The sequence below is a fragment of the Argopecten irradians genome, chromosome 12 (assembly GCF_041381155.1).
Source record: "Argopecten irradians isolate NY chromosome 12, Ai_NY, whole genome shotgun sequence".
Classification (NCBI taxonomy): Eukaryota; Metazoa; Mollusca; class Bivalvia; order Pectinida; family Pectinidae; genus Argopecten; species Argopecten irradians.
Window position 1 is genome coordinate 10139587 of NC_091145.1, and position 22640 is coordinate 10162226.

The 22640-nt window shown below is 35.2% G+C and overlaps 1 protein-coding gene across 7 annotated transcripts in view; it reads right to left on the reverse strand.

Annotated features, from left to right (window-relative positions):
- Positions 1-22640, reverse strand: part of LOC138335940 (dynein axonemal heavy chain 3-like) — a 120058-nt gene that overhangs the window by 83032 nt on the left and 14386 nt on the right. For 4 of the 7 annotated variants that reach the window (XM_069285142.1, XM_069285141.1, XM_069285146.1 and 1 more), the window contains exons 3-6: positions 16031-16199; positions 8165-8203; positions 4249-4348; positions 3479-3666 (exon numbers count right to left, since the gene is read on the reverse strand). In XM_069285142.1, coding sequence (XP_069141243.1) covers positions 3479-3666; positions 4249-4348; positions 8165-8203; positions 16031-16199 — 496 coding nt within the window. The remainder of the gene's footprint in view (positions 1-3478; positions 3667-4248; positions 4349-8164; positions 8204-16030; positions 16200-22640) is intronic. The other 3 variants (XM_069285145.1, XM_069285143.1, XM_069285147.1) reach the window with 1 other exon arrangement.

Genomic DNA, 22640 nt, shown 5'->3' on the forward strand with positions numbered 1-22640 from the left:
AACTTAAAAAAAAGGTCCCAAAAAACGTTTTAAAAGTGCTCTCTAAATGAAATTCAACAGATTTTGAAGTAGCCCAAAAAACACATTAACTTGATGTTTTCTAGACAAATACCTGTGTTAATACATGAAATCCTTGTCTGATATCAAAGCCAAACTGATATGTCCTCGACAACCCCCTTAACTTTAAGCATGCAGGAGACTAAGTAAACGTGCAGTAAGCTATCAACGCGACCATCTATAGTGTTGACATTTCATCAATAATTGTCGAAAATCAATCTTCCTTCAGAAGATTGTAAAAGTTGTCGGACAATCCAGATACCATATGTAATGATAGTGTTTACTTATTATTTTTATGGGACATTGAATATGAAATATTTCTTTACCTCAATTCACCTATATAACTTAAACCTTAATTATCTATCTTCATCTACATGAAATCTACAGTTGGCCTATTGATATAGTGATATAACTGAAATTAAGTACTGGTCTTCAATTCAATTGCAGCACCCAGTAATCCCAATCATATTTATAAGGGTCCCGGTGGCTGAGTGGTTAAGATGTCTCGACATATAACCAAAAGCCCTCCACCTCTTGGTCACAAGTTTGAATTCCAAGTGGGGTAATTGCCAGGTACTGACTGCTGGTCTGTGGTTTTTTGCCTGGTACTTCTACTTTCATCCACCAACCAACCTGGCACATGACCCTGGCTGTTAATAGGACATTAAACTAAGTAAACCCATAAACCCACAACAAATCAAATTTGGTCTTCAGTTAAGGTTAATTACTAGTCTATAAAGTTCACAAACTCACTGGCTCAACTGAGGCTATAGTCCTAACCCTTAAATGGCCTTTCATTGAATTCAGGGGTGTAGTGGGTGAGGGCTTAAGATGTCCCTATCTATTATCACTAATCCTCCACCTCTGAGTCACAAGTTCAAAACCCATGTGCAGCATTTCCCTGGTACTGACCGCAAGTCAGAAATTTTCTCTGAGCACTCTGGTTTTCTTTCACCTCCCAAAACTAGCATGTGTTTAAATAACCCTGGCTATTAATAGGATCAAACAAAACATTACATTTTTTATATAGACAATTTTTATCTTGACAAATAAAACAACTTTCTCTTTAGATTATGTTTTGAAATTGATCACACCCGAAATCTACAAGATCGATTTTCACCTTCGCTACAGACCACCAGCCTAGAAATGTCTTGTGTGGTATAAGGACCTTGTGTCATACAGTGGGAAGGCTGTGACAAAGATTAATTTGATTTAATTCAACACCTGACAATTTCCCTGTGAAAATGTCTTCCACTGGTGCTTTAATCCTTTTGGATTCCAAAAAGCCAACATGTAATGTATTTGTCGGCATGAAAGAGATTGATAGGGGTGATATTTGTGGGAGCTCTGAGGATTAGCTGTACCTAAATCTATAACGACTATCAATCACAGTTATTAGACAAATAACTGTGTACCCCACACCTCAAAATCAATTGTGTGATTTCAGTGCATGTATACATATCAATATTTTTATTTCAGCCAATTTCAGCTTCAATATGTCAAATACATGCATGTTACCCAAGTAATAATTGTTCTTATTACCCACACTACTGACAAGCAATTAAACTTTAAGAAAAATAATTGGTGACAACTTTGCAGTATCATGTTGCAAGTAACGTCAAACATGTATCTTGAAAAGTTGTTTTAAATAACCGCTTAATAACTGACATAGTTTCAAGATATAGAACTGTTTTATAAATGTTTGTACTAACTTGGTTAATAGATGTTGATGTAAAAAGGCTGTGTATACTTTTGAATGCAGCAAAAAGTTTGAAACACTGCTTAACTTTTGAAGAAAACCATTGGTTTGGCTGCAAGCACTCACAGATTTTAATGTAAATGTAGATGTCCAAGATCTGTGTGGTTTATTGTACTATTAATTAACAGCAAGGGTCTTTTAAGGACTCTGCGGAGTACCCTGAGAAAAATCTCCAACAAGCAATAAGTACCTGGCAACAACCCCACATGGGTTTCAAACTCGCGACCCAGAAGTGGATGGCTTGTGGTAATATATACATCGTGAACACTAGGCCATCATGTAGGGCCCACAAAGCAAAGTTGAACTTTCAGTAAAATATTGTAATTGTGTTTTAAGCTACATTTACAAACATATTCATGTATTACAAATTAAAATCCTTCGTGCTTTACCATCACAATGTTAAGGATAGTCAAACACTTTCATCTATAACACTAAGAAGGAAAGTATATAGAATACAAGTTCACCTAAAGCTACTTCATTTCAAGGCATATTGAATCTTTTTGGCTTTTAACCCCAAAAAATAAATGAAGTATTACACCACAGTTGAATGGTGTTGAATATCATGAATGAAAGTCAATTTAAAGACTCCTAGGTCTATTCAAATATCAAGGTTTAATCTTAGCAAACCGAGAACAGTTAGACTCTATGCGTTAGTTCTGTTCAGGAAGGCATTATTTGAGCTAATGTAAACAATCTTCACTCGGTTTTCTCTAGATTGTCAATATTTACATCATTTTTCAAAATGTTTGCCCGTTTAAAGGTTGAAATACAGTTTATTTTTAAAGAAGTGTTTTAACAAAGGTGTAGCATAATGATTTTTTTTATAGTGATAAGAAAATACTCTCTGTACATTCGATTCAGATAGCCACATCTTATATTCTGATAATAGTGTAATGTACTAAAATGTTTGACAAGACTAATAGTAAGTTCAAAAGTACACAACAGTGTTATTTGGGTTGGCCTTCAGGAACTGATAATTGTTGTAACGAAGAATATCTTACTCCAATCAAATATATATATGTCAGATAAACTCTGTCATTTAGATAGCTATGGTGTTTAAGGGTAGAATATGTTTTGAAAGCTAAAGAACTGACCTGAAAGAGTATTATAACAACCAACATAGCTGAAAATCATGGCTACTCTTCTCTCTGTATTATGATAATGTCAAAAGTGGCAATTTTCACTTTCAAAAAAAGACTTATAATCACAGCAAAGGGACATAAAATTCTTCATTTTAAAGGGAGACAATCTTCTGCACCAAGGAAGACAATTATCAGTGGAAAGGGAGACAATCATCAGAATCAAAGGAGACTATAAGCTTCAAGGGAGACAATAATCAGTGCCAAGGGAGACAATCATCAATGTCAAGGGAGACAATCATGGATGTCAAGGGAGACAATTATCAATGCCAAGGGGGACAATCATCAATGTCAAGGGAGACAATCATCAATGCCAAGGGAGACAACTATCAGCATCACAGGAGACAATCACTAGCATGAAGGGAGATAATAGGATTTCTTTTGGCTTATGATTACTTAGAGTATTAAAGTAAAAGGATCTGAAGACACTGAAAATGTTTTGCTACAGTGTTAAGCATTAAGGACATCCATTTAATTTTATTACCGGCTATTTATCGGAAGAAAATAATAAAATAAAACCTACCATTTGCATAGCTACTATAGTCTGTGTCACTCTGTCCTGTATGACTGGTGATAGGAGGAAGAACAGTTTGGAAGCCATTTTCTGGGATCGTCCCATTCTGGCTCCGGTGGGTCAGTGACCGATAGTTGTGTGCTGAATGTCTCAACAAGTCACCATTTTGTTTACTAGTGTCAAAATAGTCGTGAGATCTGAAACAGAAAGTCTGTATATAGATTCTTCTTCACAATGTGTTTTATTTTCAGGTTTTATCAAGATTTAATTAAAAGGATGATTAGCCATACAATAATTATTTGAAAAGGATCCTGGCATAATTTTTATTCATGAGGTGCAAATTAGTTGAAGTTGCATGGCAATATAATTTTACTAGCCCTTACATTTCTAGTGAAACTTTATTAACTCGAACTCTAATAACTTAAAGATGCTGCTTTATGTATTTTCTTGGTTCTACCAAGCATTTCAATAAGTATATCAATCGCTCAGAACTTCATCAAGGTTTCCCATCTTTGACCTATCAAGGTTCGACTACTTATATATTACTGTATTCGACCCACTAAGCGCCCAGGGCGCTTAAAAATTGATAAAAATGAAAAGGTGCTAATAATTCGAAATTATTGCAAATCTATACCGTTTTATGTAATTTTGGTCCTTATTTATGCATGGGCAATTGAAATTGAGGCCTCAAAAAGGGGGAGGGACGCCTATAGGGACATGGGCATTTATTGGGTCGAATACGGTATATTGATACTTTTTTCTCTAGATTTTATACTTACCCATTTCGTGGAGTTGCGAGAGTTGCCAGACGACGTATGGCCCCCGGGGAAGATGGTCTAGTCTTTAAGGACAGGAAGAAGTTTTCCTCGGTAGTATAATCTATGTAAGGAGAAATCATGCATAAGTATGGTGTTGGTAGATAAAATATATTATAGATAATATAAAAAATTATGTCCGGATCAACCTTCATGATTGATTTTTTTTTCTCAACACAAGTCGTACTTAACACATTTTTTTCTTGCAAGGGAACATGTCAGTATTATATCCAAGTAATAAATTCATAATAAAATCTATTTTTCCACACATTACAGATTTATCTACCTTTGTGGGTAGATATCGACTGTAACATCATTAACTTTGTGAACGAAAATTCCTTCATTTCCACCAAAAAATGTGGAGTTACACTCACAAAAATAAGACATAACTATCAATACCTTACCACAAGGGCAGATAACTCTGTAATATGCAAAGATGGAATAATATTGCAACTATAGATTCAGGGTTATTGCTGTGTTTTTATACAGTAATTGCTCTATAAACTTCAGAATAAGACTGCTAGCACATTGAACAATTTTTCTGCTTCACTAGTTATAAATCAATTCATCTAACATTTCCTTGTTTTCTAACGGAAGATTAGAAATACCAGCACGCTTTGACAGTCAATATAATATTTAAATTAGCACTTAACATTTTGTTTGTTTTTATGTTGTTACAATCAATTTGCTGCTGATATTTCCTTCCCCTGTGTCGCATCAGAGCTAATTAATATGAAATCAATACTGGAAATGTTGTTGACATTTGTAGACCTAATGTTTACAGAGTCTAATTAAGCTGTCATTTTGTTTACTTTTACTTGAACAAGTATTATCACAGATCATAACAGTATCTAAATCAATATACAGTATCACACAATGGTTATTTTAATCTGTATTAAATGAAACAACTATAGAATCTATTTTTAGTTTTCAGATGATACAGATTCTGTATTTAGATTTAAATGGATGCAGAATTTGTATCTCCGTGTCAAAAAGATATCTCCGTGTCAAAAAGATATATGTATAATTAGTATTTCTATTCAAATGATACAGAATCAGATGATTCAACAGCAATATGAAATCAAGATTTTGAATCCAAAAGAAAATATAATAAATTCAGTATCTTGATTCAAAAAGACATTAAATTTGTATTTTGATGCAGCAAGATATGGAATAAGTCTTTCAAGATTCAACAAAATAATAAATCAGTATCTTGATTCAACAACACATTAAATCTGAATTTTGATTCAACAAGATATGGAATAAGTTTTTTAAGATTCAACTAGATACGAAGTCAGTCATTCATGATTCATTAAGATGTGAAATCGGTGTATTGATTTAAGAAGAGCGCTTACATATATAACATGAGAAAGAAATCAATGCATGAAAACAACACTTTTCTTTTCTAATTAAAAATTCAGTTCCAGATTCAGTATATATTATGACAAGGAGCTACAATATTAATAATGTTACAACTTGTCTCTCATCCATTTCTCTGATGTTTGGACAATAGAACGGAGGATATTTATTTTGAAATCAATCATCAATCTTAAACAATCGGCCGTGCAGCAATCCCTGATACAGCTGTAGCAATCTAAATATTTTATTAGCACTCGACTCTAGCCAACAAAACTTACCTGATCATCTCGCCCCCGATAAGTAATCCCCTTAAACAAACCCTTAAAGCCTGACACAAATCGTTTAATTCTCCGCTGAATTTACATGGATATCATTGGCAGAAATAAATGTCTGCTACATCATCAGTACATGTTCTCGTTACTAGCATTTGGCCATTCCTTTTTATAAGTTACTAAGGTTCTTCATTCAACAACTTTTGCATAGTTAGCAAAAATGTTTTGTTCCATAAGTCGAAACTTAGCAAAACGGTATAATTGATCAAAGACACTAAACAAAGGGCCATAACTCATATATGTATATTTATGAATAGTCTGTCTGTTGCTTTTGAATAGCAGGAATAAGAAGAGGATAAGTAAAGGGCCATAACTCTAGATATATTGTAATGTTGAACAGTTAATAATCTGTCTTTTTTCAAATAGAATGGAGATTAGAAATGTGGGATCATCATAAATAAAGGGCAGTAACTCTATAATTTTTTATTTTTTACCGGTACTTATATAGGGGGGTGAGGGGATGAGGGGGGGGGGGGGCAATCATGGATAAAGGATCATATACTTAATTGCCAGATAAAGTCTTTCTGATGGAGGGGGGAAATGGAAGAATAAAAGAGCAGCAGGAGGGGTTATCAAATTATAATGACAAAGGGCTATAACTCTATATATTACAGCTGCCAGAAATTAGCACAAAAAGGTTTACAGCTAATACTACTGTACATACCAAATGTTTTACAGAATTGTACAGCATATATTGTATTCATTAGCATTTAGCATTTATTTACCTGTATATAATCTATGTGAAACCATCCACAGACCTGTGAGGTATTAAAATCATTCAAGTTTCAACTTTTGGATAACACATATTAATAAATCAGATAGGAACTGACTATAGCTCTTTTTTTTGTCTATAAATATCATTGATTTTGAAAACCCTATCCTAGCTAGGTAACTTTAGGATAGGAGTCGATAGTGGGAAATGGCAGTATGTTATATCGCTGTTTCGTACGTATAATACAATGTTCGGATAATCATGTGTCGTTAAGTCAGGTAAAAAACATAATAAAGGGCATGTAACTGTACCTAACAAACCCATTACAGATACATAGTGGATAAAAAACTGTAAACCCCGGCGTCAATAGATCAGATCCGATATTCATAGGAACGTGACCTTCATACAGGCTTGTTGAATTGGTAGCTAATTACCTGGCATAATAGTGAATACAAATTTTTTTTAGTCCATTTTGATATTCAATATTAATATGGAAATTTATCAGATATGTAAGCGTGAAGCTCTGACAGATAAAGACTAAAACATGAAAGAGGTATTGGTAATAGGTGAAATCTACACCTCATTTAGAAATGGATATTACATATTGTGATTTTGTGATAATAAGGGATAATTTACATGAACAGCTATGTGACAAATGACTGTCTTCATGTCATATCACTAGAAATGACGGATTCACCTTTAACCAAATCAAAAAGGATTAAATAAATCTGTTCCCAGCATTGTATGATATTCATTTGATTTTCATTAATGGCCAATCATACACTTTGATTTAACCATTCCAGAGCTATATCCAGTGTGTATGTCTCTCTAATACTATAAAGTCTAAGCCTTTAATTAATAATATTAAAATATCGAAATGTCCAGCTCTCTGTAAAACATTTCATAATTATTAACAGATTCAATATTTTCTTCTAAATAACTGATAGATATGGTGTGTTTTTTTCAAAGAAAATGTATCCACGAATATCAGAAAAAATCAGTATTTTAAGAGACTGCTAGATATTCCTATTGTGTCTCTACGTGATAGAAGTACTATCACATACTTTATAGTGTTATAGCACGCTGAAACATAACTGCTAAAGAGAATGCCAATTGCTATCGAGCTCTCACCTTACCTGACATTACCTGTTATATTAAAAAACAATCTTCCAAATCAAAAATTTCATTAATATTAATAATATTTTTGTAAAATTTAGCAACATGTGATTATTAGTGATTTTGAAATTTTGATACAGAAAAATGTTAATAAAGTGAATAAAAAAAATTGTGACAAATTCAGAAGGCAGCAAACGTTTTTTCCAAAACCATCTCTGCTATGACAATATTTCTTAGTGAAGCACTGACAATCTGTGCTAATTAATATGAATTAAGATGACATCATAAATATTTTGGGGTTAAAGTTCAAGGTGCAAATATATTATAAACAAAACCTTCAAGATTCATAGCATTACAATACCTGTGGGTTGTTTGACATTTTGTGTAATTGGTTGCGGTTCTGTATTTGAGAAAAAAAATTGATATGAATGGAGTTGGAACAGGCAGCCAAGGTTTTAAGAAAAAGAAAATAAACTTCCACATTAAATTAATTAGCAGGCAAAAAATAACTAATACACATGTATATGTAAGGCACAAATGTCTCTACCTTCATAGACATAACAATTAAGGATGGTACATGGATAACACTACATGTATATAACATGGTACACACATTCCCTTCAATCCTATTTCCTCAGAATGCTATTTACTCAAAATAGGATAAGGGATGGGGGAGAGGTAGAGGGGGAAAGAGGCATTACCCAGGAAACCCTAGGTTGATAATGCAAATAGAAATAATTTCAAAATATATTTTTCAAAAAATTCAAAATACTTGAAAGCTTCTATTTTTTTAAATTCCATCATAAACGTTTTTTAAAGAATGAAAATAATCATGAAGATCAACGAAAATAATGTATATCAAACCAGTATGGCACCTATCAAATACTCCTAAAATCACAGCAGGTGGACGTTTAAATGATCGATGGTATACAAATTATGATCACCGAAAGGATTATCTCAATATGAGATAACCATTACAGGACAATACACCTTTGTTAGATGGATCAACATCCAGATCGTTTGAACATTTTGGCAAGTAAAACGTCGGAAGGATTAAGCCTAGGAGTGTGAAAATTCATTTCCTGTATAGAAAGCACTAATCCTAATACATGTATAACATTAACATATTGTACAAAAATAGATTTTAAATTTTAATAAAGCTTACATCGTGTTAATTTACATAATGTATTAAATGCGATCAAAAGCCTAATGTTAAAATATACCTGCAAGCGAATAACAGATTACCTTTTAAAGATTTTTAAAATTTCCTCTACTTTATACCAGTATATCTCTTCCCTTAAATTTTTTTTTAAACTTAAGCATACATTTAGCATTTCTGAAACCAATTAAGTTTTAAATCATCTCACTAATTTTGTATTCACTAAAACATTAGTTGATATTTTAGTCGCGAAAACATTAAGTAAATCCTATCTGCTTAATTATAAATTCAGTAAATACGTCATAACGACTTACAAACACAAGACTATAACAATTCTTCAAATTAATTATCAACGTCAAATGAATATTCATCGTTTTAATATTAGGCTACATAGAACCTTTTTAAATGGATTCTTAACATTTATGTCTAAAGTACATACTATTTAAAAGTTACACATATATCAAAGGTAACTATGTATGGCATTTATGACATTTTCTCTCGTTGTGAAGACAGAAAGTATAAGTACACTGTTGATATCAACAACTTTACAATGTCAAGTACGAATTGGACACACAGAACTTAGCGAGTCTGGCCGTTCCACCAACTTGACTGTGATTAAAATACCCTTCAGTCACTATTGACTCGCTAAAAGGTCCAACTGAATCTTTAATGGAGCTGCCATTTGGGACAAGAATAAGAATTCCACTTATAAAAGATTTAAGGCTTTCAAAATATAACAACAATTTCTTAAAAGCCAATATCGTTTAAGCTGACAAGAGATGTTGATCATGTCCGTCTATATGTGTGCAGTAACTAGAATTACCGAAATAGAGGCTAGCGATTTAAAACATGAATTGTTTGAACAAAGTTTTTAGTGTTCAGACTATTGAAGAGCGAGTGTTTAAATTGCTATGTAATAAACAAAGTGTTTGTAGTTTTGTCTGTAATGCTTTTTATACCTATCTAACAAAAGATATTGTCCGAGCGTTAAAGCTCTAGATCTATTGACGTTATTCAATAAAACAGTTTTCTCCACCAGTTAATTTCTAAAGCAGATCATGGTAACCTTAATCTCTAACCCAAACTGTCATGATCTTCTAATCTCGAACCAAAACCACAGACACTGTTGCTCAATATGTTTTTGCACTGTGTTTTTACCAGGGCACTGAAATTAGCAGGTTTAGTGACAAATATTCTTGTCTTTGGCCGTCAGTGAACAGATGATAAACAGAATTACGATTCTATACAAATCTCTTAGAAATACATGGTAGGTCAGCATGACCAGAAAAAATATGCTATGGGAATTATTTGATCAATTTTCCCCCAGCAAACAATAAGTACTTTTTATTTAGAAGAACAGAAATCAATTTATGACAATGGTTAACTTAAACAGGCATGGGGCAGGGGAATCCAATTAGTCTAATTTTATTTCCAATATGTTCAAATAGATTTTAATTGAACACAAACACACCTGAACAGTAAAACATTTATCTATCAATTAAGGCAAGATATATTATGACCTGTCAATATTCTATAAATATAAGTGATAGGTAAATTTATAGGATTAAACACAAAATGCTAATTGATTTAATAACCTTTAGAGTATATATAGTCAACGCCATTACTTCTCGTTGAGGTAATGAAGGTTTTGATATCCTAGCTCGGATTCCTCTGGGTGTGTTGGGCAATTGACAAAGTAGGTAGAATAAAGATGATAATTCAGTCGTAACAAGTCGAGGACATGGTAATTTTTTTTACTTTTGTCTACCTGCTGGTTTCCTTTTTAACATTTGGCATCATCCAGTCAATTTTTGTGAGATTTTCACCCTTAAGTTAGTAAAGATGTGCCCTCTTCATTGTTCTCTGCATTTGACGTATTTATTCAGATAATGGTGGGTTGAAACTGGTAGATGAAAATAAAATTATCATTTTCTCAGCTTGATGCGAATGAATTCTCGTCTTGATTTAATAACAGTTTAAATAGAACAGATTTTCCTTTAGTTTGAATTTGCTGATGTTGTTATAAAGACATAATTAAGAAAGGTGGTACATGTGATTGGTCACGGTACATGTGATTGGTCACGGTTCATGTGATTAGTCACGGTACATGTGATTAGTCACGGTACATGCGAATGGTCACGGTACATTTGATTAGTCACGGTACATGCGAATGGTCACGGTACATGTGATTAGTCACGGTACATGGGATTGGTCACGGTACATGCGAATGGTCACGGTACATGTGATTAGTTACAGTACATGCGAATGGTCACGGTACATGTGATTAGTCACAGTACATGTGATTGGTCACGGTACATGTGAATGGTCACGGTACATGTGATTAGTCACGGTACATGTGATTAGTCACGGTACATGTGATTGGTCACGGTACATGTGTTTGGTCACGGTACATGTGATTGGTCACGGTACATGTGATTGGTCACGGTACATGTGATTGGTCACGGTACATGCGAATGGTCACGGTACATGTGATTGGTCACGGTACATGTGATTGGTCACGGTAAATGTGATTGGTCACGGTACATGTGATTGGTCACGGTACATGTGATTGGTCACGGTACATGCGAATGGTCTCGATACATGGGATTAGTCACGGTACATGAGATTAGTCATGGCACATGTGATTGGTCACGGTACATGCGAATGGTCACGGTACATGTGATTGGTCACAGTACATGTGATTAGTCATGGTACATGTGATTGGTCACGGTACATGCGAATGGTCACGGTACATGTGATTAGTCACGGTACATGTGATTGGTCACGGTACATGTGATTGGTCACGGTACATGTGATTGGTCACGGTAAATGTGATTGGTCACGGTACATGTGATTAGTCACGGTACATGTGATTGGTCACGGTACATGTGATTGGTCACGGTAAATGCGAATGGTCACGGTACATGTGATTGGTCACGGTACATGTGATTGGTCACGGTACATGTGATTGGTCACGGTACATGTGATTGGTCACGGTAAATGTGATTGGTCACGGTACATGTGATTAGTCACGGTACATGTGATTGGTCACGGTACATGTGATTGGTCACGGTAAATGCGAATGGTCACGGTACATGTGATTAGTCACGGTACATGTGATTGGTCACGGTACATGTGATTGGTTACAGTACATGTGATTGGTCACGGTAAATGTGATTGGTCACGGTACATGTGATTGGTCACGGTACATGCGATTGGTCACGGTACATGCGAATGGTCACGGTACATGTGATTAGTCACGGTACATGTGATTAGTCACGGTACATGTGATTGGTCACGGTACATGTGATTGGTCACGGTACATGTGATTGGTCACGGTACATGTGATTGGTCACGGTACATGTGATTGGTCACGGTACATGCGAATGGTCACGGTACATGTGATTAGTCACGGTACATGGGATTAGTCACGGTACATGTGATTGGTCACGGTACATGCGAATGGTCACGGTACATGTGATTGGTCACGGTACATGTGATTAGTCATGGTACATGTGATTGGTCACGGTACATGCAAATGGTCACGGTACATGTGATTAGTCACGGTACATGTGATTAGTCACGGTACATGTGATTAGTCACGGTACATGTGATTGGTCACGGTACATGTGATTGGTCACGGTAAATGTGATTGGTCACGGTACATGTGATTAGTCACGGTACATGTGATTGGTCACGGTACATGTGATTGGTCACGGTAAATGCGAATGGTCACGGTACATGTGATTAGTCACGGTACATGTGATTGGTCACGGTAAATGCGAATGGTCACGGTACATGTGATTAGTCACGGTACATGTGATTGGTCACGGTACATGCGAATGGTCACGGTACATGTGATTAGTCACGGTACATGTGATTAGTCACGGTACATGTGCTTAGTCACGGTACATGTGATTAGTCACGGTACATGTGATTAGTCACGGCACATGTGATTAGTCACGGTACATGTGATTAGTCACGGTACATGGGATTAGTCACGGTACATGGGATTAGTCACAGTACATGTGATTAGTCACGGTACATGTGATTAGTCACGGTACATGTGATTAGTCAAGGTACATGTGATTAGTCACGGTACATGTGATTAGTCACGGTACATGTGATTAGTCACGGTACATGTGATTAGTCACGGTACATGTGATTAGTCACGGTACATGGGATTAAATAGTTCCATCAAGTAGATATCTTTGATTTGATTTCAGCGAAACATTCAAATTAAAGTAAGTCTTACACATATATTCATCAATTTATCACTGTGCTATACATACCATTTATAACATTATAATTAACTGTCTGTATATCAAAGAAATCAATTTACTGTTCCTTCATATCAATGACGAGTCAAAACCTGATTTAAGATTGCTCAAATCAATTTCAAACCTTCAGACATGTAAGTTACACTAAATTGACAATGTAGCATATAACACACTTCAGTTTTAAGTTTTTAAAATTTTGATACCAAAAACAGAAATCTCTAATACTCGTCAAAGTTTCTGGTCCATTTTAAATTCACTGATTGAACTTTTAACAGTGTCTACAGACTTTCCTTGAAGTGGCGACCAAATTAACTCAATCACCCCTGAAGATGCATTTAGACTCTTCTTAATCAAAGACTTGACCATTCCATTATGAAATTTCAAGGGTGAACGAGTTAAAGACAACATTTGAGTTTGAACTGTTGACTTGTCAACATGGGGTCCTTATTTATGTAGAAGTCGACTAATATCTGATTTGAACACAAGCAGTATAACGTCACTAACCATGTTTGGTTACCACTTCTATACGATAAGTGTTGGTTTGTGGTCAATATATCTCGGACCAAGACACTGACCAGCGGAAACTTTGGCTTCTCAACTTGTTCACTAGCTTATAGGAAATACTCGGACATGTTTACTAAACATGTTTACACTAATTCATTATGTCAGTTTTTAAATATGTCATTTTATTTCTCATACAGGCTTAATGTTGAGTTTTCTTAGCCATTTTAATGATTTCTGATAATATATACACAATTGACTTAAATTTTCATCTGATTGTAAAAGGTTCTCAATGAAAGTTTGTGAAGTAAACATTTGAATATTTTCAGTATTCATCAGAAGTATCCCAAAGGAAGATTCTTTCATTTAAAGATTATCTAAGTTTTGAAATTCTTAAAACTCATAAAAAGAATACCAGTTCACTGTATAGAGTGATAAATGAACTAGTATTCAATTTCCATTTTGCTGGTAGAGTGGTAAAGGTGTATATATTTGAATCCCATGTGGGGCAGTTGCCAGATACTGACCACTGGTTGGTAATTTTTCTCAGAGTACTCTGGTTTTACTCCGCCTTCTGAACCTGCGATATATTATCACAAGCTCCACCTCTGGGTCAAGAATTTGAATCCCATGTGGATAATTGCCAGGTACTGACAGCTAGTCGGTGATTTTTTTCCGAGTACAGTACTACGGTTTCCTCCATCTTCTAAACCTTGGATGTCCTTAAATGACCTTGGCTGTTAATTAATAGGACATAAACAAATCAAATCAAACCATCCCATTCTGAAACATCGCACTAATGTTTTTTTCCAATCATACATGTTTGTTTCCATCATGATGTTTGTTTCCATCATACATGTTTGTTTCCATCATGATGTTTGTTTCAATCATACATGTTTGTTTCCATCATGATGTTTGTTTCCATCATACATGTTTGTTTCAATCATACATGTTTGTTTACATCATGATGTTTGTTTCAATCATACATGTTTGTTTCCATCATGATGTTTGTTTCAATCATGCATGTTTGTTTCATCATACTTATCAAAACAATTATAAGAACTTTGCCTGAGTTGATATACCTCCTACTGTGATCTCAGTGATCAATCAATTTTGAAAGATTGAATTATATATATACACACATGGACTCAAAGATTTCGGATTTTTAATTTCCCTCGATTGAGATGTATACATACAAATGCACATAAATGAGTTAAAATGTCAAGAGTAATGAATAGCTGATTCCGTTCTGCTCTTTGATCCACTCACGGCTGAAAGTTTGACAAATAGACAGACAAAACTTTACATGGACCTTTTAAAACAATTCAGGCCTTTCTCTGTGTCTTTGATATACACACAGCTTGAGTAAACTTTAAACTTGAAAACATCTTACTCAAAATTTAATAAACCTTTCACATAATTCAGGTTATGTCTTCAGAGCGTTTTCTTAAGCTCTCAAATGAATGTCGTAAATGATGATTATAGTAAATGATGTGTCCATGCCGTTTTTTGGGTTTTTTTTTCAAATGTCTTAAAGACTTCAAAGTATTTGATCTTCAAAGCAGCTTAGTCATTGACAAGTAAATTTTTTTTAATATTGAAAAATCCCTTTAGCTAGCTGTCACACGCTGCTGAACGTGTATTTTAATTCAACTGAAATTGATTTGACAACACCATTTTAGCTAAAAGGTAAACATGTATTTATCAATAAGATATACTACGTTTACCTTAGCGTAAACGAACGATTGTTGGCGTGTCTGATACTGCGTCACTACTGTAACAGTGACCGATAGTCGAAAGATTAACAGGGTCTGACCGATAATTTAAAGAATCAAATGTGTGATAACCTCAAAATCTTAAATCACTTTTAAATCTCTTACGCAGTTTATATTTGGTGACATGGTGTAAATATTGTGAGTTTTTCGAATTCGAAAAATATTTCAGGGTCATTCTGTCATAAAAGTGTTTGTTTTGCCTAATGCAATGAAAATGTACCATAATCATCTACAAACGATTAGCTTGTAAAAACTCCCAATTTAAAATTTGACAAGACCTTTTTGGTAAAACTTTTAAGAACTCACAACTTCTATTTGAGAACAAGGGGGCTCAATAGTCTATACATTAAGTCATGCATGAACAGTTAAAATAACTTTTTGTATAATCAAGAGACGTATATATTTCATCAAACAATATGAAACATGATTACAGCAAAATAAATATCACATTTTATACTGAATAATGTTATAGCAATGAACACTTAAAGACTTGAAATCTCCGAGATACTTACCAAACTTTGTTGTTTCATAGATAAACGAAGTTGTGAGATGTCGCGCGTCCGGACTGTAATTGTTGCCGATGGAGTCGCTGACTTTCCGGAAGTGTTTTTTCTCCTTTATGGGTGCTGCTTGTGTATATGATCCACGTTCTAATATTTTTGGTTTCTCACTATAAGCAGGCTGCAAAATAAATAATAACTTGATAATAAAAAGGCTTTTTTTTTTAAAAAAAAACCATCAGATTTATTTAAAAGAAAGGGATTATCTGCATCACCCTGGCATACACCTTTGATTGTTTGAAAAAATCTGACATTATTTTGACCTTTAAACTTGTTATTAATGACTTGTTATGTTTACAAACTATTATACAAAAACTTCACAATGGCAAGCTTGTAAGACTACAACCCAAATTAATATAAAACTAGAACACATGAAATGAATTGAAAAAGGCCGTTTATTAACCATAAACGACAGTATATGTGTTCTTTGTTATAAAACATTATATAACAGTTTATACAAGAACACACAATAGTCTGAGATGGGGAACAAAAACTCTTAAATTTTATTACAACCTTTTCTAAACAGATTTCCTTACCATGTTTTACTCAGTATGATTCAGGATGCACCAACATAATTCATCTCTCTATATTTACAGTTTGCACTGACATGGACTCAATAACCATGCTTTCTAGTATTATCATTATCAGCGTATAATGATAGCACAACACGCGCGGCGATTCTATTGTTACGGAATGGTCGATGGCGTAGCAACGTGGGGTCATGACCCCACTTTTGGTGGGAACATATGAAAGACTTGATTTGCCGGGGTTACATAATTTACACGTGCTCCATTATCATTATACCCTCATAACCTCAACAAAATAAAAATCTATTCCTTAAATAGTTAAATAAGACCAAGATTATATACTACTAAAGTATTTTATTGATTCTACCAACAATGTAACCCAGAAGTTCAACAACTAATATTTAAACAAAGGTACGTATAGGTAAGTTGGTGAATCAAGCAATCCAAAGATCTCCAATGGTGGTCTTTACCTGAAGGCCTACATATGGTTGACATTACAGGGCTTAGTGACAGCAACATATACTCAATAACTTGTACTGGTGGTCAATATATTTTTAAAATCAATGACCAAAAAGCCAACACATCCTGAAGGAGTCAAGAGCAACATAATTGCTGACTCAATCCAAGAGGCCACACATGAGTCAATTGAAAGGCTAGCATATGTTGGCTCAATCCAAAGGCTTAACTCATAATCACTGACTCAATCCAAAGGCATACACATCAACATTGAGTCAATTGAAAGACAAACATATGTTGAGTCAATCCAAAAGCTTAACTCATAATCACTGCCCCAATCTAAAGTTCGTATAACATACCATCATTGAGTCACTCATTAAACAAAACACAACAGATAACTCAATCAAATGGTTATACACATGATCATTGACTCAACTCAAATTAGACTAATACAAAATATTAATTCAGCTAAATGATCAGAACAGAATTGATGACTCCCCACCTTTTTATGACCAACCCAATTCTTATTTTAATATAAGAAACATGGAAGGTGGGGGGCTTATTAACAGACATGGGGTTACTCTAGGATATGAACGGTAAACAAGATAGAACATTCTAATAATAACGCCATAAAAAAAAGACCCCCTGGGTATTAATGTACTTTACGGTGTGTAGGGTACAAAGGACATGGGATTAAAGTTTAGTAGATGAACATTTAAAGTTGGTGAATATATAAAACCATCAATTTCAATGATTGAAATCAGCTGAACAGTATTAGCTATACATTAGTTTAAAAGACAAATTTGTCAAATATTCTAAATAGATATAGGTTTAACGAATTTGATTAAAGTTTAAAATCCACAACCTCATGTACTACTGGTAAAGGTCAATATAAAGCATCCCAGCAACTCAGTTTAACTGTAGCCAGGAAAACCTAGAGCTATTACTGAAAGAGGGCATCTGTTATAACTTAAATGACTTTAATTTCAACTTTTATATAGAATATATGTAAACATCTCTGAACAATTTGTTATTATTGACGATTCGGTCTTTCAGTTCAATGGTATTTAAAAGGACAAAGTCAAGATTCCGGTAATGATCACTTCGTGATTCACCAGGGGGCACTTCAGTAGATAACATTGTATATAAACACAATTTATTCAAAGTAAATTTTGATATGAAACATGTAAACAATGTCGAAGTCTTCAAAACAAGTAATTCTGAACTATATCAAAGCTTAGGTAGTTAGAAAGTATGGACAAATATATGCATGGTCAGACTGCAGCTTGAACCTGGTACCTTCAAACAATAGCCAGATGCTCTACAAATATCAAGCTATCCGGAATCAACATGGCTGAAGGATACGGGCCCGATCCAAAACCATTGCCACTACCTACATAGCTTTCTCCCTTTCTTAATTTTAACCTCGAAGACTCAAACACATAATCCCAGTTTAGGTATCCCTGTTCTCCCAAAGTCTTGAAACAAATTTTGACCACAGACACCAAATGCAGTAGGTTTGGGGAAATGCGCAGCCAGACCGGGGTTCAAACCCAGATGACATCTGAACACATACCAGTTTGTGCTCTACTGATTGCACTGCCGGGTGTGCTGGAAATCAATATGGTATAATTTACAAAATCTTTCAAAAAGAAGCATAAAGAATAATTCCTATCAAAATTGTCACAACTTGTAATGCCAAAAAGAATCAAATATGAAATGACTATGCACTTTTATTCTGCCAGTAGTTTTAATCTGTCAGTAAAATTTTTACCTAAAAACCTCAAAGACAAAAATAAGAATAAGATTCAGTTTCAAATTTCCTTTGGTATGTTTGAGTCAGTAACTTATACACTATATCTATGTTTCCAGACCTCAAGGTTACAAAATTACACATGACAAGCATAAATCTATAAATACCAGTTAATTTTTTTTCAATTTCAACGTATATTGTTACTTAAAGCCCCAAACGTCACTGAACACCTTCGTTTAAATCTCAAATGACAGTTTGAGAAGTTGGAATTGAATGCTTAACAAAAGGCAATTCAATTTCATTCACGTATACATACACCCCCAAGTGAAATAGTTCGCACAAGTCTGTACCGTTGACATGTTTTTTGTGAACTGTTACTATAATTATCTCTAAGTGGGACCCACACAATGGAATTGATATGCTCAGAGGAGCAAGCAAATTAAAAAACGTACGGGGCGTAACAACCAGGTCTTTTCTTAAAATTTATAGGCAACAGCTTGGAAGTGAATAGATCTCGATATTAAAGTTGAAGACCCAATTTAGGTTTTTGCATATGGTTAATTATACTCTCCGTATAATTTCATAATACAATGCATATAATCATGACAATTCTACATTACAGTTACCATATTTATGAGGTCGCAGTGGCCGAGTGGTTAAGATGTCCTGACATAAAACCACAAGCCATCCACCTCTGGGTCATGGTGGCTGAGTGGTTAAGATGTCCTGACATATTACCACAAGCCCTCCACCTCTGGGTAATGGTTGCCAAGTGGTTAAGATGTCCTGACAATATTACCACAAGCCCTCCACCTCTGGGTCATGGTGTCTGAGTGGTTAAGAAGTCCTGACATATTACCACAAGCCCTCCACCTCTGGGTCATGGTGACCAAGTGGTTAAGATGTCCTGACAATATTACCACAAGCCCTCCACCTCTGGTTCATGGTGGCTGATTGGTTAAGATGTCCCGACATATAACCACAAGCCCTCCACCTCTGGTTCATGGTGGCTGAGTGGTTAAGATGTCCTGACATATAACCACAAGCCCTCCACCTCTGGTTCATGGTGGCTGAGTGGTTAAGATGTCCCGACATATAACCACAAGCCCTCCACCTCTGGGTCATGGTGGCTGAGTGGTTAAGATGTCCTGACATATTTTTCACAAGCCCTTCACCTCTGGGTCATGGTGGCTGAGTGGTTAAGATGCCCTTACAATATTTCCACAAGCCCTTCACCTCTGGGTCATGGTGTCTGAGTGGTTAAGATGTCTTGACATATTACCACAAGCCCTCCACCTCTGGGTAATGGTTGCCAAGTGGTTAAGATGTCCTGACAATATTACCACAAGCCCTCCACCTCTGGTTCATGGTGGCTGATTGGTTAAGAAGTCCTGACATATTACCACAAGCCCTCCACCTCTGGGTCATGGTGACCAAGTGGTTAAGATGTCCTGACAATATAACCACAAGCCCTCCACCTCTGGTTCATGGTGGCTGAGTGGTTAAGATGTCCCGACATATAACCACAAGCCCTTCACCTCTGGGTCATGGTGGCTGAGTGGTTAAGATGTCCTGACATATTACCACAAGCCCTTTACCTCTGGTTCATTAGTTGACTTCTATGTCTTATAGCAGTAAAATTATTAGTGACTGACAACAGGTGTTGTTTATGCATTTTTCCAGTTCAATAGATAATCCAGTACACTCAATCTTATAGGGGCAACAGAGAAATCCCTCGTATCACTATAAAACTGGTAACAAATCAGTGAATGAATGGTCATGCACAGCAGAAACTATACAAATCAAAATACAGACACTCTACTACATGCATTACACAATCAAAACTAAAGCATTTTATTGATTTAGAATAAAGAAAATTCTTAATAATATATTTAGAAAAAAAATTAAAAAAAAGATGGTCTAATAAATCAAGACTCATAAAAAAAAAGATGAAATCAATTGTTGAAAATTTTCCTTTTAATAAAGGTGTACTCAGAATACGGTCAGAGTTTCTGTAACTATGTAGGATCTACTTTGAGTCATATCACTTCCTATTAAAGCACCTGAAATGACACCAGTACACAAAAGGTCACGGTAACTAAATCAATGGACTGTAGAAAATAAAATTAACTTCTTATGAATAATCTATATTCTTTTCCTGACTGGTCCAAATGTCCCAACGAAATATAGGCTTGCATTGTGTAGCTCCTAGGCCAAACCATTCAACAGACTGGTTAGCTTTTTATGTCGATACCATAAACTTTTATTTTAAGTTTAACTGCCACAATCGGGTAGCTTAGGCAATGGTGGTTACTTTCAGGGACAGAGTGTTTTCGGAACATGGTGGGATCGTCAAGAAAATTTTGCTTACAGTAACATTTCCATTGCATTCAAGAACTGATACAGCTAACGTTGTTCGTATAAATCAGAAGGGGGCGTTTCAAAAGCCCAACATATCATGCCACTTTTTAGACGTGTTAACTTTATGTGCGGCTACAAACAATTTAGTCTTATCGAAGCCACCTGGTCCGACTAAACCTATAGCTGATTCGATGTGTCTCGGGTTACAGATCAAGGTTCCAACGACTTCCCCAGGCCAACCCTCACCCTGCCAGTCCCCCCCACCAGGTGATTTGTAGCTCGACTCGTTGTGAATAGTTTTGTGGACAGCACAATTGCGCCTAGCAAACCAGACAGACTTATACACAGGTTTCAACATCTACCTGAGGTTCTTGATGTTGACAGGTATAGTGTCAGACCTTGTGCTCACTCATGTAGTTTGACATTGCTTCGGTGTAGTTGCATTTGGAGCGGGGATCCGTTTCTGCTGTTTAGAAAAGAACATTTTCACATCCCCAGCGCATCAGAGCTTCCACGTTTTCATGCTATTTAACTGGAGTTAAACTTAGCAAGATTGATTACTAATATCCCGTAACCTTTAGAGTTTTGAAACAAGTGGTGAATACAATACCTACAGACCTCATGTTAGAACTGCCTGAACTATTTGCTTCTTTGGATTTTTTGCTACTAGTGTGAATTACAGTGAAAGTTAGATTTGAATCCCTAATTCAGACTTAGTGTGTCAGTGACTTGACTCTAATCTACTGAATGTGCTTCACTTACTCTTAAGCATCTAAGACTGACCCCTTTCGACAGGGTATCACGAATAAACTTGTCACCACAGGCAAATCAATATGAGTCCCAAACCAAGTTTGTTGTAAAATATTTGTGAAACATAGATTAGAATCTCATCCATCTGCCTCGAACCCTTATCATTAGTGAAAAAGTTGTCAAAACTTAAACTCGAAGTCTGATATATCATTAAATTTAGACATGATTCTAGGAATGTATTGGTATTAATTCCGCATACAATGGTCACACATTTAGAATCGGTGCAGCGACTACAGCATCACAAGTTCACATGGAAACAATGAATAAAACCCTTAGGCAGATGGTCATCTGATATCATAAGTCGTTACAGTAAGAACACCTGTGTCCTAAGATTCAGATGCGCAGAAATCCACTATTCCTCAGGAGTTACGAAAGTTACTATAGGCAAATTTTCCAAATGTATTAGCTTCATGTTAGTAATGTTTCACCCACAGACAAGGTTGATCAAGAATATTTTGTCATAATTGCGGTCGGTTTGACAAGATCAGTTTAACAAGTACAATGAGAACAATATATTTTACTCTTTCTAGCTATGACCATCTACTGTATAAGTAAAATTACTCCAGCATGGAAAGGTTTTTTCACTTATTTGGCTTGTAGCAAATCTAACCTAATCTTGACATGCGAGTGTAATAGTATTATTCGATGCCCAATC